This window comes from Piliocolobus tephrosceles, chromosome 3, assembly GCF_002776525.5.
Source record: "Piliocolobus tephrosceles isolate RC106 chromosome 3, ASM277652v3, whole genome shotgun sequence".
Classification (NCBI taxonomy): Eukaryota; Metazoa; Chordata; class Mammalia; order Primates; family Cercopithecidae; genus Piliocolobus; species Piliocolobus tephrosceles.
In genome coordinates, this window is record NC_045436.1 from 22416769 (window position 1) to 22429284 (window position 12516).

At 35.8% G+C, this 12516-nt stretch overlaps 1 protein-coding gene across 8 annotated transcripts in view; it reads left to right on the top strand.

Moving 5' to 3' along the window:
- The first annotated feature begins 244 nt into the window (after positions 1-244).
- The window catches only part of SPOCK3 (SPARC (osteonectin), cwcv and kazal like domains proteoglycan 3), a 483863-nt gene continuing 471591 nt past the window's right edge, over positions 245-12516 (top strand). For 5 of the 8 annotated variants that reach the window (XM_023228615.2, XM_023228604.2, XM_023228623.2 and 2 more), the window contains exons 1-2: positions 245-385; positions 667-855. Coding sequence is in view for 6 of the 8 variants with exons in the window: in XM_023228604.2 (XP_023084372.2) it covers positions 667-855 (189 nt within the window). In the remaining 2 variants the exon portion in view is untranslated. Of the gene's footprint in view, positions 386-666; positions 856-12516 lie in introns of those variants that run through there. The other 3 variants (XM_023228629.2, XM_023228590.3, XM_023228598.2) reach the window with 3 other exon arrangements.

Genomic DNA, 12516 nt, shown 5'->3' on the forward strand with positions numbered 1-12516 from the left:
AAATCCAGGAGCAGAGAATGAGCAGGCTCTCTCGCGAACATGAGAACCTCTTCTGGAGGGGAGAGGTTACAAAGCAGATAAGGATTCCTAAGCTAGAAGCTAACTCGTCCTCTGGCTCCAGCCAAGCGTCGTATCCGGAGCCAACTGCAGCTGGAGGTGGAAGAGGAAAAAAACGGAGGTCGAGGAGGGAGGGGGAACGGAGGGGAGTAAGCTGGAGATCCGCGCGCGAAGGGAGGGTGGAGATGGGGGGAGCGCGCCGGGCGCAGGGAGCTGAGTGGACGGCTCGAGACGGCGGCGCGTGCAGCAGCTCCAGAAAGCAGCGAGTTGGCAGAGCAGGGCTGCATTTCCAGCAGGAGCTGCGAGCACAGTGCTGGCTCACAACAAGGTGATGTGCCAGGAAGCGGTTTTTTTGCCCGCTCGGGCTGCTGCGGCTGGGGCTTGCTTCCTTATACCCACCTCTTCTCCTCTGGGTCTGCGTGTGTATGAGTGAGTGCCCGGCTTTTGGGGGTAAAGCCTGCGGGGAGGGGACACGCTTGCCTCTGCTTGTCTCCTCCTCCCTCTACCCCCGTCGTTGCTAATGTATGTTTTCCAGGGTCGCCCCTGGCTTCGTACCTCTTATTTGACACTGACATCCCCCCCCCACCCCCGTTGTGTCTCCTCTCCCAGATGCTCAAGGTGTCAGCCGTACTGTGTGTGTGTGCAGCCGCTTGGTGCAGTCAGTCTCTCGCAGCTGCCGCGGCGGTGGCTGCAGCCGGGGGGCGGTCGGACGGCGGTAATTTTCTGGATGATAAACAATGGCTCACCACAATCTCTCAGTATGACAAGGAAGTCGGACAGTGGAACAAATTCCGAGACGTAAGTGCCGCGCACCCCCATCCCCGGGCACACGCGCGCGCTGCTCCGTGGCGGGGGCCGCGGTGGCCGGGTGTGGGTGGGGAGTGGGGTCCGTTTTCTGAGGAGAGGGATTTAGGGAAGTGCGGCGGCGCAGGGCTGCTGGAGAAGTTCACAGTTCCGCTGCCCCCTCCCAGCTGGTTCAAGGGCTTGCTTCTTGGATGCACAGGAGTTCAGGTCTCACAAGGTTCCCACTCTTCCTCCCCCACCCTGCTCTCCCCTGTGCCCCCTCCTGGCCCACAAAGGTTAGAAAGTGCTGGGTCTACCCTCTCAACTTTTGAATGGTGTTTCTGGCACTGGTAAACACAGCAGATGTGCCTTTGCGATGTATCGCTACTAAAGTAACTAGGATCGATCCCGTCGCTAATGGTCCATTAAGGAATTTGAGGGAGGAGGTAGGAAGATGTAAGATTTATAAATGCCCGCTCTCCAAGAGTGGGAGGATGTTTGGCGGCACCAGTAGGGACTCGTTGAACTGCTCCCGATTACATAAAATTGTCGATCAGATTTGTGCTTCAACATGACTTTAATCCAGAACATGTTTGCAATGTATTTGATTACATTTTTTCCAAAATGAATCACTGCCTTGAAATCTGCGTGAAGGGGATGCGAGGGCGGGAGGGTTGCAGGTGACAGCCATGAAGGAGTTAAACCGTAGGCTCCCCTGGGGAGTTTTCAAAAGGGTTATTAAGAGGGAGCCAGGTTTAGACACCTGAAGCCAGTGACCATGACTTGCCAGTCATTTTTTTTTCCCTCACCTAATCTGAATGGAGCCCAGTAAGAGCTGCTCACATACAGAGCGCGGTACGACTGGAAGCCTTGAACTCTGTTGTCCCAGTGAGGAGGCCGCCCAGATGGCTGAATACTGCCCCCAGCCCACCCTTTAAAGCGCGGAAGGCATGAACTGGAGCGAGCGTGATTCCCAGACACATTGCCAATACTTACCGTGACATTTGAGAGAATTTCTCGTGGAGTACATCTGCAGTGCACTACGTGGAGATGAGTTAACTTCTTTCATCAGCTCTGATTCGGTCACCATTTGGGAAAATAAATGGGAGCCTAGGCTAGATTTCCTCCTTCCTCCTCTAACCCATTCTCTCAACCTCTACATGAAGTAGCTGACAAGTCAAACGTAGCAGAGGGATTCCTGAAGGAACACAAATTTTTACTTTAAAATTAGGTTTAGTCATTTGATTGAGAATATTTAATGGAGAACTTTGCCTACATACTTTATGAACAAAGTTTAAGCATCATTTTATTGCTAAATAAATGCCGTTATAAAAACATACCCCTTGCATATTTGTTTTAAGTTTACACTAATATTGAGTACAAGCAAAAAGGATAGCGAGTGAGATATTCCTAAACCTAAAGAGAATTTGTTTATCACGCTCTCATTTGGCAAAAAAATTGAACATTTTATCAGTATTTGAACAGTGTTTGACATTATGACATTTCATTATTTAATGGCTGCTTTAAAATCTTTTAGAAATGAATTTTTGAAAGACCTCTCAACAATTGGATATGTTTAGTAGATAATACTGGTTGCATGCTGTTTTCTATTTGTTTTGGGGTGTTTTTTTTTTTTTTTTTTTTTTAGCTCTGCTGAATAGTGATAAAATCAACTACACAAGATTCCTCGCTGGCAGAATAGTAAGAGTATTGCTATCTTCAACGAGAGCAGAGATAAAAGCTTTCTTCTCTAAAATGTATTTTAAATGTTGAATAACTTAGTCTTCTCTTACTTTATTCAAATTACTTTATTGAATTATTGAGTGACTTGGGCAGTTTGTGAATGTGTTTGATTTAAACTATTGATACAAGCTGAGTTGCCTACTAGATAACTAAATAGGCTAGAATTTATGGAGTCACTTTCTATAGAGACAGTATTTTATTGCTGTATCATTTTCAGGTATTGCTCTATGATCTCAAGGAAAAAGTTCATCAAAATTGTGCATAATTTTTTCAAAGGATTTACTGATACATATTATGCAAATATCTGTTTTGAAGTATATGCAATACCTAAAAATATAATACTGATTTATTGGAAAAACTTTCATCAGGTTTTAGTATTACCATTTTAGTAAGACAGTTATGGTTTTGTAAAGATGACTTCTGGAGGGAATGGAGCAGATAAATGCTATCATTGTTTAATCCTTGAACCACCTGTTGCTTATTATTAAAATGATAAAAGGTATGCTGACAGTGTGGTTTCTCAAATAATAATTCCAAATGCATAATATAGAATCCTTATCTGCACCATCCACCCCACTGCTGTTTATGCATATTCTTTCCCTTTTGGGGAATCATTAGCTTAATAATCTTTTCTGTAGCTCTCAGGATGTTTTTTTCAGTCGGTTTTCAGCTAGAAGCACATGGCGATAAGACATTACTTGAAATAATACTATACTGCATGAATCTACCTTTAAATGTTCTGCATGAGCATTCATATCGCAAATAATGATTTATGTACTCACTTTATCTGAGGGCAAAGAAACATGGAATTCTGAACCTCTTATTTGAGAAACAATTTAACTGAAGTACTTTTGTTTTGTGCTTTTTTTCACATAAAATATAATTAATTTGATTTATAAAAAAGCTTTGGGAAGCATCAGCATGATTATTGCTTGGATTAATCCTTATGATTAGTTTTTTCCTCCTGTTTTACATAATCAGCACTGTTTTACAAGTAACTCCTTAATGAAAGTTTGAACCGTTCCTTCTTTTGAAATACATTTGAAAACTATCTTAAATAATATTTAAAAATACAATTTAGCATTATATTTTAATTGAATAATTTTAAAAATAAAAGTTACTCTTTATATATTTTATTTGTAATATAAATATGTAAATATAATTGATTTACAATAAAGCTTTAGGAACAAAGAGAGTGGATAGAGTTAGGTGAGAGTAGGTGAGCATAGGAACTACTGCCATTGAGGCTCATTATCTCTGTTTCCTCAATATAAATGCTAGAGAAGCAATGAAAGCAAAGACAAGCTTACAATGAATAGGTATTAACACAGGAGAAACAAGCTTACAATGAGTAGGTATTAATATAGGAGAAACCTCCAGTATTTTTGACTACTCTATGCTAGCAAAGTCTGTTGAATAAAGTACCTTTGTTGTCCTTTTGAAGGACTCTTGGAGTGTACGACACTTAATGCTATAGGCATAAAGAGCTTTCACTGTTTTGAAAATTATTAATTTATTTGGTTATTAGTATACAAATTCTGATAAAGAGTTTAATATGTATGTTTTAGGAAAGCATAAAAGTTTCACTTAATCTAAAGATATAGAAAAGTCAACACATTTAAACATAAGTATAGTAGATAGAGCCAGCATGCTTTACTTAGGTTATACTTATGGGATATTAAAATAAAATAAAATAAAAACTCTCTCGACAATGGTATATATTCAGTACATAAACTGGTTATATGCTTTTTTTTTGGGGGGGGGGGCTCTGTTGAGTAGTATACAAGATTCCTCGGTGGAAAAATTGTGGGACTACCATTACTTTCTCCCAGAGCAGGAGTAAAGGATTCATACATCCTGTTCTTGTGAATATATTAGGAGAATTGGAAATCAGGATCATTATGAGGAAACTGAATTATTAGCTCATATTGTATTAGCTCAAATACAAATATACAATTATGTATTGCATATTTCAAATATTTGTATTTTATAGTTTAATTAAACCATACCCTTTATCATGTAATAAATGAGTATGGAATTTGGAACCAGTGAATTAATTAGTAATGCATGGTATAATAACATTATCAAAATTATTATTGATTTCATTGAAATACATGCAATAATTAGGAATGACAAAAAAAAGGTAAAATATGAGAAGCCCTCAAATATTGTATTTAGGCATCAATATAATAAAAACTTAGAAAAAAGAGGAATGATGGCCATGCTAATTTTTAAGTAACTCATATAATAAAAACAGGATTATACCCTTTAATGGAAATTCAAATCGTTCTAGATTAAATTAAATTTGTTTTTCAATAAAAATACCTGGGGCTCATTTTGAACTTTTTGTTTTAAGGAATGGTTACCATTAGTGTTATAGAAACCATAATCAACTTCAGTTTACATTTATTCCTTAAGTGATGTTTAATATCCTTTAGATATATTTAATGCAATAAGAAAGTTCTACAATTTAACTTTACAAATTTAACCTTAATGTAAGCTAAAGGACATGTAGAATATTGAGAAAATATAAAATACAGGCTGACATGTCTCAGAGGCACGCAAATTATAAGTTGACTTTTTAAAAAATACCTGATTTGCGGGTGTTGAATAGTAGGTAGAACATTCTTAATTTGTTTTTTCTTTTTATTTGACTTTTTCATCAAAGGTGAGGTTCTTAAGTGCACAGATTATTTAAGAGATAATGGATGATGGTGAAGGATATTTCCTGGCACTTAGTGGGCTGCAGAGGAGTAAAGATTCCCAAGGGTCTATCAACTTCTACTGTTGTTAGAAAGTAAATACAACAATTTGTTTCTATGTCTACTCCAAATAAAGTATTCTATGGCTGTACAGGTCATTAAAATTCAGATAATGAGAATCTATAAGGAATGCTCTCTCAATACTTTGTTTAGGTTTATTATGCGCCCTGGTTATATTTCTTGAGTTACAGGCATACTCTTACCGTTGAGAGATCCTCCTTTCTGGCAACAAAGTTTTACCATTATACTTTTCAACAATATGTATCAAAAATAAAGTTAAAGGTTTATTAATAATTTGGACATATTTAATAAAGTGAACTACTATTCTCTCTGTTTAAGAATGCTTTCTCCATAATGGATATCCAATTCTTATGAAAATGTACATTTTCAGTGTTTCTTACTATGAAGCAACATTTGTAACTGTGGTAATAATTACCTACATTTCAGTATAGTTGAGAACATAGGCATTTCTTGGGAATTCTTCACAGTTAATTGAGTGCATTATCATGAGTATTTTTCTCTCTTTCTTTTGCTTTTTTGGTGATTATGAGCACTGTGTTTAGTTCTTAAAAGCTTGTAAATATAGTGTATATACATTTGCAGATCAGAGCTGGTGAAGACTGTAGCACGCAATAGTATTTTTATTGGACTATTGTTCATACCGTTTAAATCATGGGGAGATTTAATGGAGAGAGGCAATTGACCCCTTAAGAGAAGCAATAAGCAATCTTTGACAATTCTGGGGCCAGTGAGTAACTACAGCAGCAAGAGTGGCTCTGGCAGCATCCTGACTCTTGTTTTTGTCATCAGGATCCCTAGTTAAGTCATGATCATAGTACAAACTCCACACTCCTATTTTTTTAAACCTGCTACTACAACCACTACCCTGCTTGCCACTCAGGATTTGAGTTTGGTTTTGTCCTCAGGTATCACATGATGGAGGAAGGCAGGTCAGAGAATATCCGCTGATCTGCTTGTTTCTGGAGGGAATCTTAGCTAGAGCTGGTATCACATTATCAGATTCTCTCAGGAGGTATGAATTGATCACAAAACTTTAGTCGATTTTCCATGCGTTCATCCTAACAGAAATTATAGAGAAGCAAGCAATACTTTTAACTCTCTGGCTCTCATAACTTCCAATCAATGACTAGAAAAGTGTAACTAAGTGTAAAAGTGTAAGAGAAAGAAATGACTCTGTCCCTGTATGTTGTCTATGTTTATATGTATTTATGTGTGTAGATTCATGCATAAATGTATATCTACATATATGTGTTATATGTGTGTATGTCAAATTGATAACAGGTTAAATAATCTGAATACAGAGGCAACAATATGTTGTGCTATAGGTTTTTTGTATGCACCATATATGTCTATAGTTATTACACATAACATTTTGAGTAGAAAGCCAACATCAATCTACCCACCCCCAAAATGTTAAGACATGTTAGGTTTATTTATGTTTTTTTTCTTTTCCTGGTTAGGTTTTCCGCACCTTATAGCTTGAGATGATTTCATTTACTGTTACATGTGTGGACACAGTGTGCTTTTCTGTTTCTTACAGCTTGTTTGGGATTATATATTTAAACTTTTTAGCTAGATATACAAAAGGAACATCGTGTACTGCTATAGAGCATTTATTTTGCTACTCTGACAGTAAGACTTTGGGGTTGGAGGCTTTTAGATCTTATGATTGTGACTCAGAGTGACATTGTATGTTCTTATACAACTTTAGTTTTCAGGATCTGGGTCATAATTTTATTTCATTTTATGTACTTATTTTTAAAGACTGATCTTTGACTTCTATAAATACTATCCAAGTTCCATAAGTTCCTGGAGTATTTATATGTCTTTTTCATTAATGAAAATCATTTCATCTTTTCTACTCTTTCTACTTCTTCTAGTTTACAGATTTGGACACCCCATTAGACTGTGAACTCCCTATAGCTACAGACTGTAGTCTCCCTTCCTCTCCACAATCCTACAATTCACCTAGCATTACCACAATAATTGTCTCAGAGTTATCACTAGAAAATACTTATTAAATGAGGTGACATTATATTCAAAATACATTGCCAACTGAAAAATCCTTACCTAACGGTTTTTTAGAGCTGTGTTGCCTTTTATTGGCCAGTTCAATTTCTGACCACCTCAAGCCCAGTTTTGTAATTTAAGTAAAAATTCAATTTTTATAAAATATAAAGTTGTAAGTATTAAACCACGTTAGTCCTGTAAGTTCCAAAACGTGCCAAAATAGAAATGCCATGTCCAAGCTGTTGTGTCCAGTTTTAGAATGGTCAACAGTAGATGACAATGACATGCATCATGGTGCTCCCTTGGCCAGTTGGTTCAATTCTTTTTTCCATAGTTTCTCTTTGACAATATAATTGTGTTGCTCTAACATCTTTAAATATTTTTGCTGCCTAATAGATAATATCAAGCACTAGTGTCTTCCCTTTCTTCTTCAACTGCTGAACTTCAATTAATGGTTGTATCGGTAAATCTGTACTGACAGTTCAGATTTATTTCTTTCTCTTCCACCTCACTTACAACTGCCAATGAATTGGTTAGAGAGAGGTTAAGTTCCTGCAGAAAGGAGACCCTGAATCAGAGTACCCGAGTAATGATAGAATTCTGTTTCGCAAGCATGAGACAATCAAGAAGTGGGTGTCCAGGCCTGGGCTTTCAGGGTTACTCCCTCAAGCAAGCTTTTCTATTAATGGCCATTTCCTATCTAACAGGAGGCGTTTAAGAGAAAATCTAGGACAATCACCTTGTGCCAGAATTCACCTGAAAGTAATCACACATTACTTCTACTTGTATCCCACAGGCCTAAACTTAGCTACATGTCAACACCTAGCTACAAGGGATACTGGGAAATTTAATCTTTAATAGGAATCATCGACACTAAAAGAAAGCAAGCAATATTCAGTACTCAGAGAAAATTTTGGTGACTATTGTATCTGATTATGCTCTTTCAATCATCTAAACATCTCTTGAAAATATTCTCAGTCTCCACCCCTGTGTCCTCTGATGGGAATTTTTTTTTATCATTGCCTGTCAGTTGTTTTCCTCCCTAATCAATCTTTCTTCCAAATTCCATATTATCCCAGTATCCTCTTAGCCATGATGGACATGCTTGAGTCGTGCTCGCTGGGCCAAAACTACAACACTTAGTACCTACTATTCTAGTTGTAGGAGTTTGGTGGTAAGTAGTAGTGTGCAAATTTCTAAAAGGAAATTTCGAAGGTCAAAACCAAAGCAGAGTATCCAAAAAGCTATCATGTTAAGGAGAGCCTGAATCTACATACTAAGGCTGTTTTCCTTTAGTGAAATCATTTAGCATGACTTCTGCGAAATCTTTTTTGAGCTGTAGATCTTTGGTCATGGGTCTGGAATTCCCTGGGTTAAGGCATTAATGGTGATTGGTGGGCAAGAATCAGAATTTACTTCTCACATCTCTTAGTTAAAGAACAGGATACTCTCTTGCTGTTACTGGTGCATTTCCTTGGATGCAGGAAAAGGAAAGTACCACTAATACAAACAACATTTTGCTGAAATAATACTAGCAGTGACACCCTTGCCAGGTTCATGTAGCTCTTAGGCTTGAAAGCAAAGAAAACAATCTTTTTTTTTTTTTTTGAGACGGAGTCTGGCTCTGTCGCCCAGGCTGGAGTGCAGTGGCTGGATCTCAGCTCACTGCAAGCTCTGCCTCCCGAGTTCACGCCATTCTCCTGCCTCAGCCTCCCAAGTAGCTGGGACTACAGGCACCTGCCACCACGCCTGGCTAATTTTTTGTACTTTTTTTTAGTAGAGACGGGGCAAAACTCTACTATCTCTCTGGAACAGTTCGTTCTATCTCTGGGACAGTTAGGAAATTAAAACTGCAGCAAATTGGATTTGCCAGAATTCCCATACAGGCTTTACTCTTTAGATTTTCTTTTTTTTTTCTTGACATAGGAGATTACTGGCAATTAGAATGCCTGAGCTTCTTAACTGAATCATAAACAGAGATGGTGAATTGCACTTTCTATCAGGTTTTGTGTTTTGGAGAGATCCTTGATTTTTCCATCTTCATACTTGCTAAAGAAAAACGTTCATATTTATTTATCATTTTTCATATATATTTGTGGCATGATTATATTGCAAGGGATGATTATATATTTTTGCTTAATATGTTACCCACACATAATTAAATTAATAATAGTATAATATGGTATACAAATATTTAAGGTAAAAGGGTAGGTAAAAAGTCTTCATACAGTTATTTTTCCCTTACAATCACGTCATTTCTCCCAAAGGATTGATGCTTTCTCTAATATTCTTCCACCAGAAGTCATCTGGCCTTCAATTTTCTGCTCACAAGCTCTTTCCTTTATCGAGGAAATAATGGTCTGAATCAGAAATGTTGTCTCCGACCTCCGAATATATATTGCAGATTTTTCTATTTAGAATTTAAGAATAATGGCCTAATAAAAATTTTTATTCCCTCCTTCAGGAATAGCACCAGTATATTTCATTAGTTCATTTATTGGTTTTAAAAGCATCATGTTGAATAAGTAATAATAATCTTAAGAATCTGTGTGAGGTAGATTCTTTCCGTTTTTATATGTGGCTTGTATGTTTTGGATACTGTTAAGCCATATTATCACTCTTATTGTAAAACAGAGATAATTGAATTCAGTATTCTGTTTTCATAGCTGTTTGATTAGTAAAGTTATTGATTATTTAAATTATGCTATTTCAATATAGAAAAGACAGTTTTGGACGGGTATGGTGGCTCATGCCTCTAATCCCAGCACTTTAGGAGGCCGAGGCAGGTGGATCTTGAGGTCAGGAGATCGGCCCATCCTGGCCAGCAAAGTGAAACCCTGTCTCTTCTAAATACAAAAAAATTAGCTGAGTGTGATGGTGCATACCTGTAATCCCAACTACTCCAGAGGCTGAGGCAAGGGAATCGCTTCGACCAGGGAGTCAGAGGTTGCAGTGAGCTGAGATCATGCTCCTGCACTCCAGCCTGGAAATAGAGCAAGACTAGGTCTCACAAAAAAAAAAAAAAAAAAAAAAAAAAAAAAAAAAAAAAGTTTAAATACTGTTTTTATTGCATTTATCTGTAAAATACGTGTGTGTGTGTGTGTGTGTGTGTGTGTGTGTGAGTGTATATATATATAGGTGTGAACATTTGGTAGTTTGGTTTACTATTGACATAATTAGGAAAGGAACTTACATTTAGTATACATGGCTATTTGATACAATCAAATAGCAAGTGGCGTATACAAAAATTGCTTCTTTTTCCACAGCATTCTCTTAAGCTTTTGTTATGTGGATTTAGAATGAACTATATGCTAATGTTTCTATTTTCAGATTGTTATAGCATTTCATCAATAAAATCATCCCACATATTTATCTACAGTTTTGAATACGCAAGGAAAAATAAACTCTATTTTAACTTTCCATACTATTTTATGATGGATTCCTCTTTTTGTCTTATTTTATTATCTGAAAATTCCAACTAACCATGGTAATTAAGTTTAAACACAATGTCTTTAATAGTGTGCTAAACATGTATATAGTAAGCAAGATGGCAAAGATAATGAAAATGAAAAAAATATGTGTTAGAAAACTATGGTGTCAGAATTTATAAAGTAAATACAACTTCACTAGATATTTGATGGAAATAATTTTAAAAGAATTTAATTAATGAATGTTTTTCTAACCAAATTACCTTTAAAAATAAGCTAAATCCACAAATAGTCTATATTGTATGTGAATAGGATACTCAAAATTTTACTTGCTATGGCTATAGAGAATGATGATGGCAAAAATACACTCACCCAAAATATCAAGTGAGGTTAAGTGCTAAAAATTTTATAATAAAAACATAATGCCAGACTCTTCCTTGTCTAGAAACTGATAATAATGTAATAATAATAAGCACTTTAATATGGCATATCACAAGCAAGGATTATTATAAGTTCACTTTTAATTTAACTTTTTAGGAATAAGGACTGGCTATATTGCCCAAGCTGGTCTCGAATTCCTAGGCTCAAGTGATCTTCCTACCTTGGCCTCCCAAAGTGCTGGGATTACAGGCATGATCCACTGTGCCTGACTAGTTTTTAAAAACGTATTAATTAGTAATATCCCCATATGGAATGTGCAACTGTTAATCCATTGTGTAGCTGAGGAAACTCAGGGCCAAGATCACACAGCTAGTATCAGTCAGGGCTGTCTCCAGTAGTAGAATTTTGGCTCCAAAGACTTTGTCCTTAAACATGGAAGAGTAATGCTTTCTCATCTGTTAATGCTGTTTTGGGTCTCTGTTATATGCTAGGCACTTTAAATATATTATCCCACTTAATATAATATATCTCTCTCTATATATATATAATATAATATCGCTATATATAATATAATATCTCTATAAATATATATTTACTTATAAACATAATATATATTTATATAATACATGTTATATATTCATATAGAAATATATCATATATTCACATATAAATATATCATATAGTCATATATAGATATATCATATATTCATATGTAGATATATCATATATTCATATATAGATATGTTATATATTATATATTCATATATAAATGTATTATATGTTCATATATGTAATATATATTATATATGTTTACCTATTTATATATTCATATCTCTTTATAGAAAAATATATGTTTATATATAAATATATGATATGTTTATACATAAATATGTAATATATGTTTATATATAAATATGTAGTATATATGTTTATATATAAATATGTAATGTATATGTTTATACATAAACATATAATATATGTGTTTATATATATAATTTTTAAAAATGGCTAATATAGTAAATTTTATGTCATGTGCTTTTTACCACAATTAAAAATTGTACATCGTTTCTGAAGAAATGTCTGCTCAAGTCCTTTGCCCGTTTTTAATTGGGTTATGTGTTTTTCTTTTTGGTAAAATCTTTTAACAATCAAAAAAGTAGAGATTATTAATCTTCTTTCACAAATAAAGTGACTCATTATCACCTAGCTTAATCAACCTGCTCAAAATCAGTGAAGTTTGAAACGACTTTCTAACTCTAAAGACCATGTTTTTTAAAATTATCAGTTGACCACTTTAAATCAGTTACTACAGACAGCTCAAACTGCTTTTT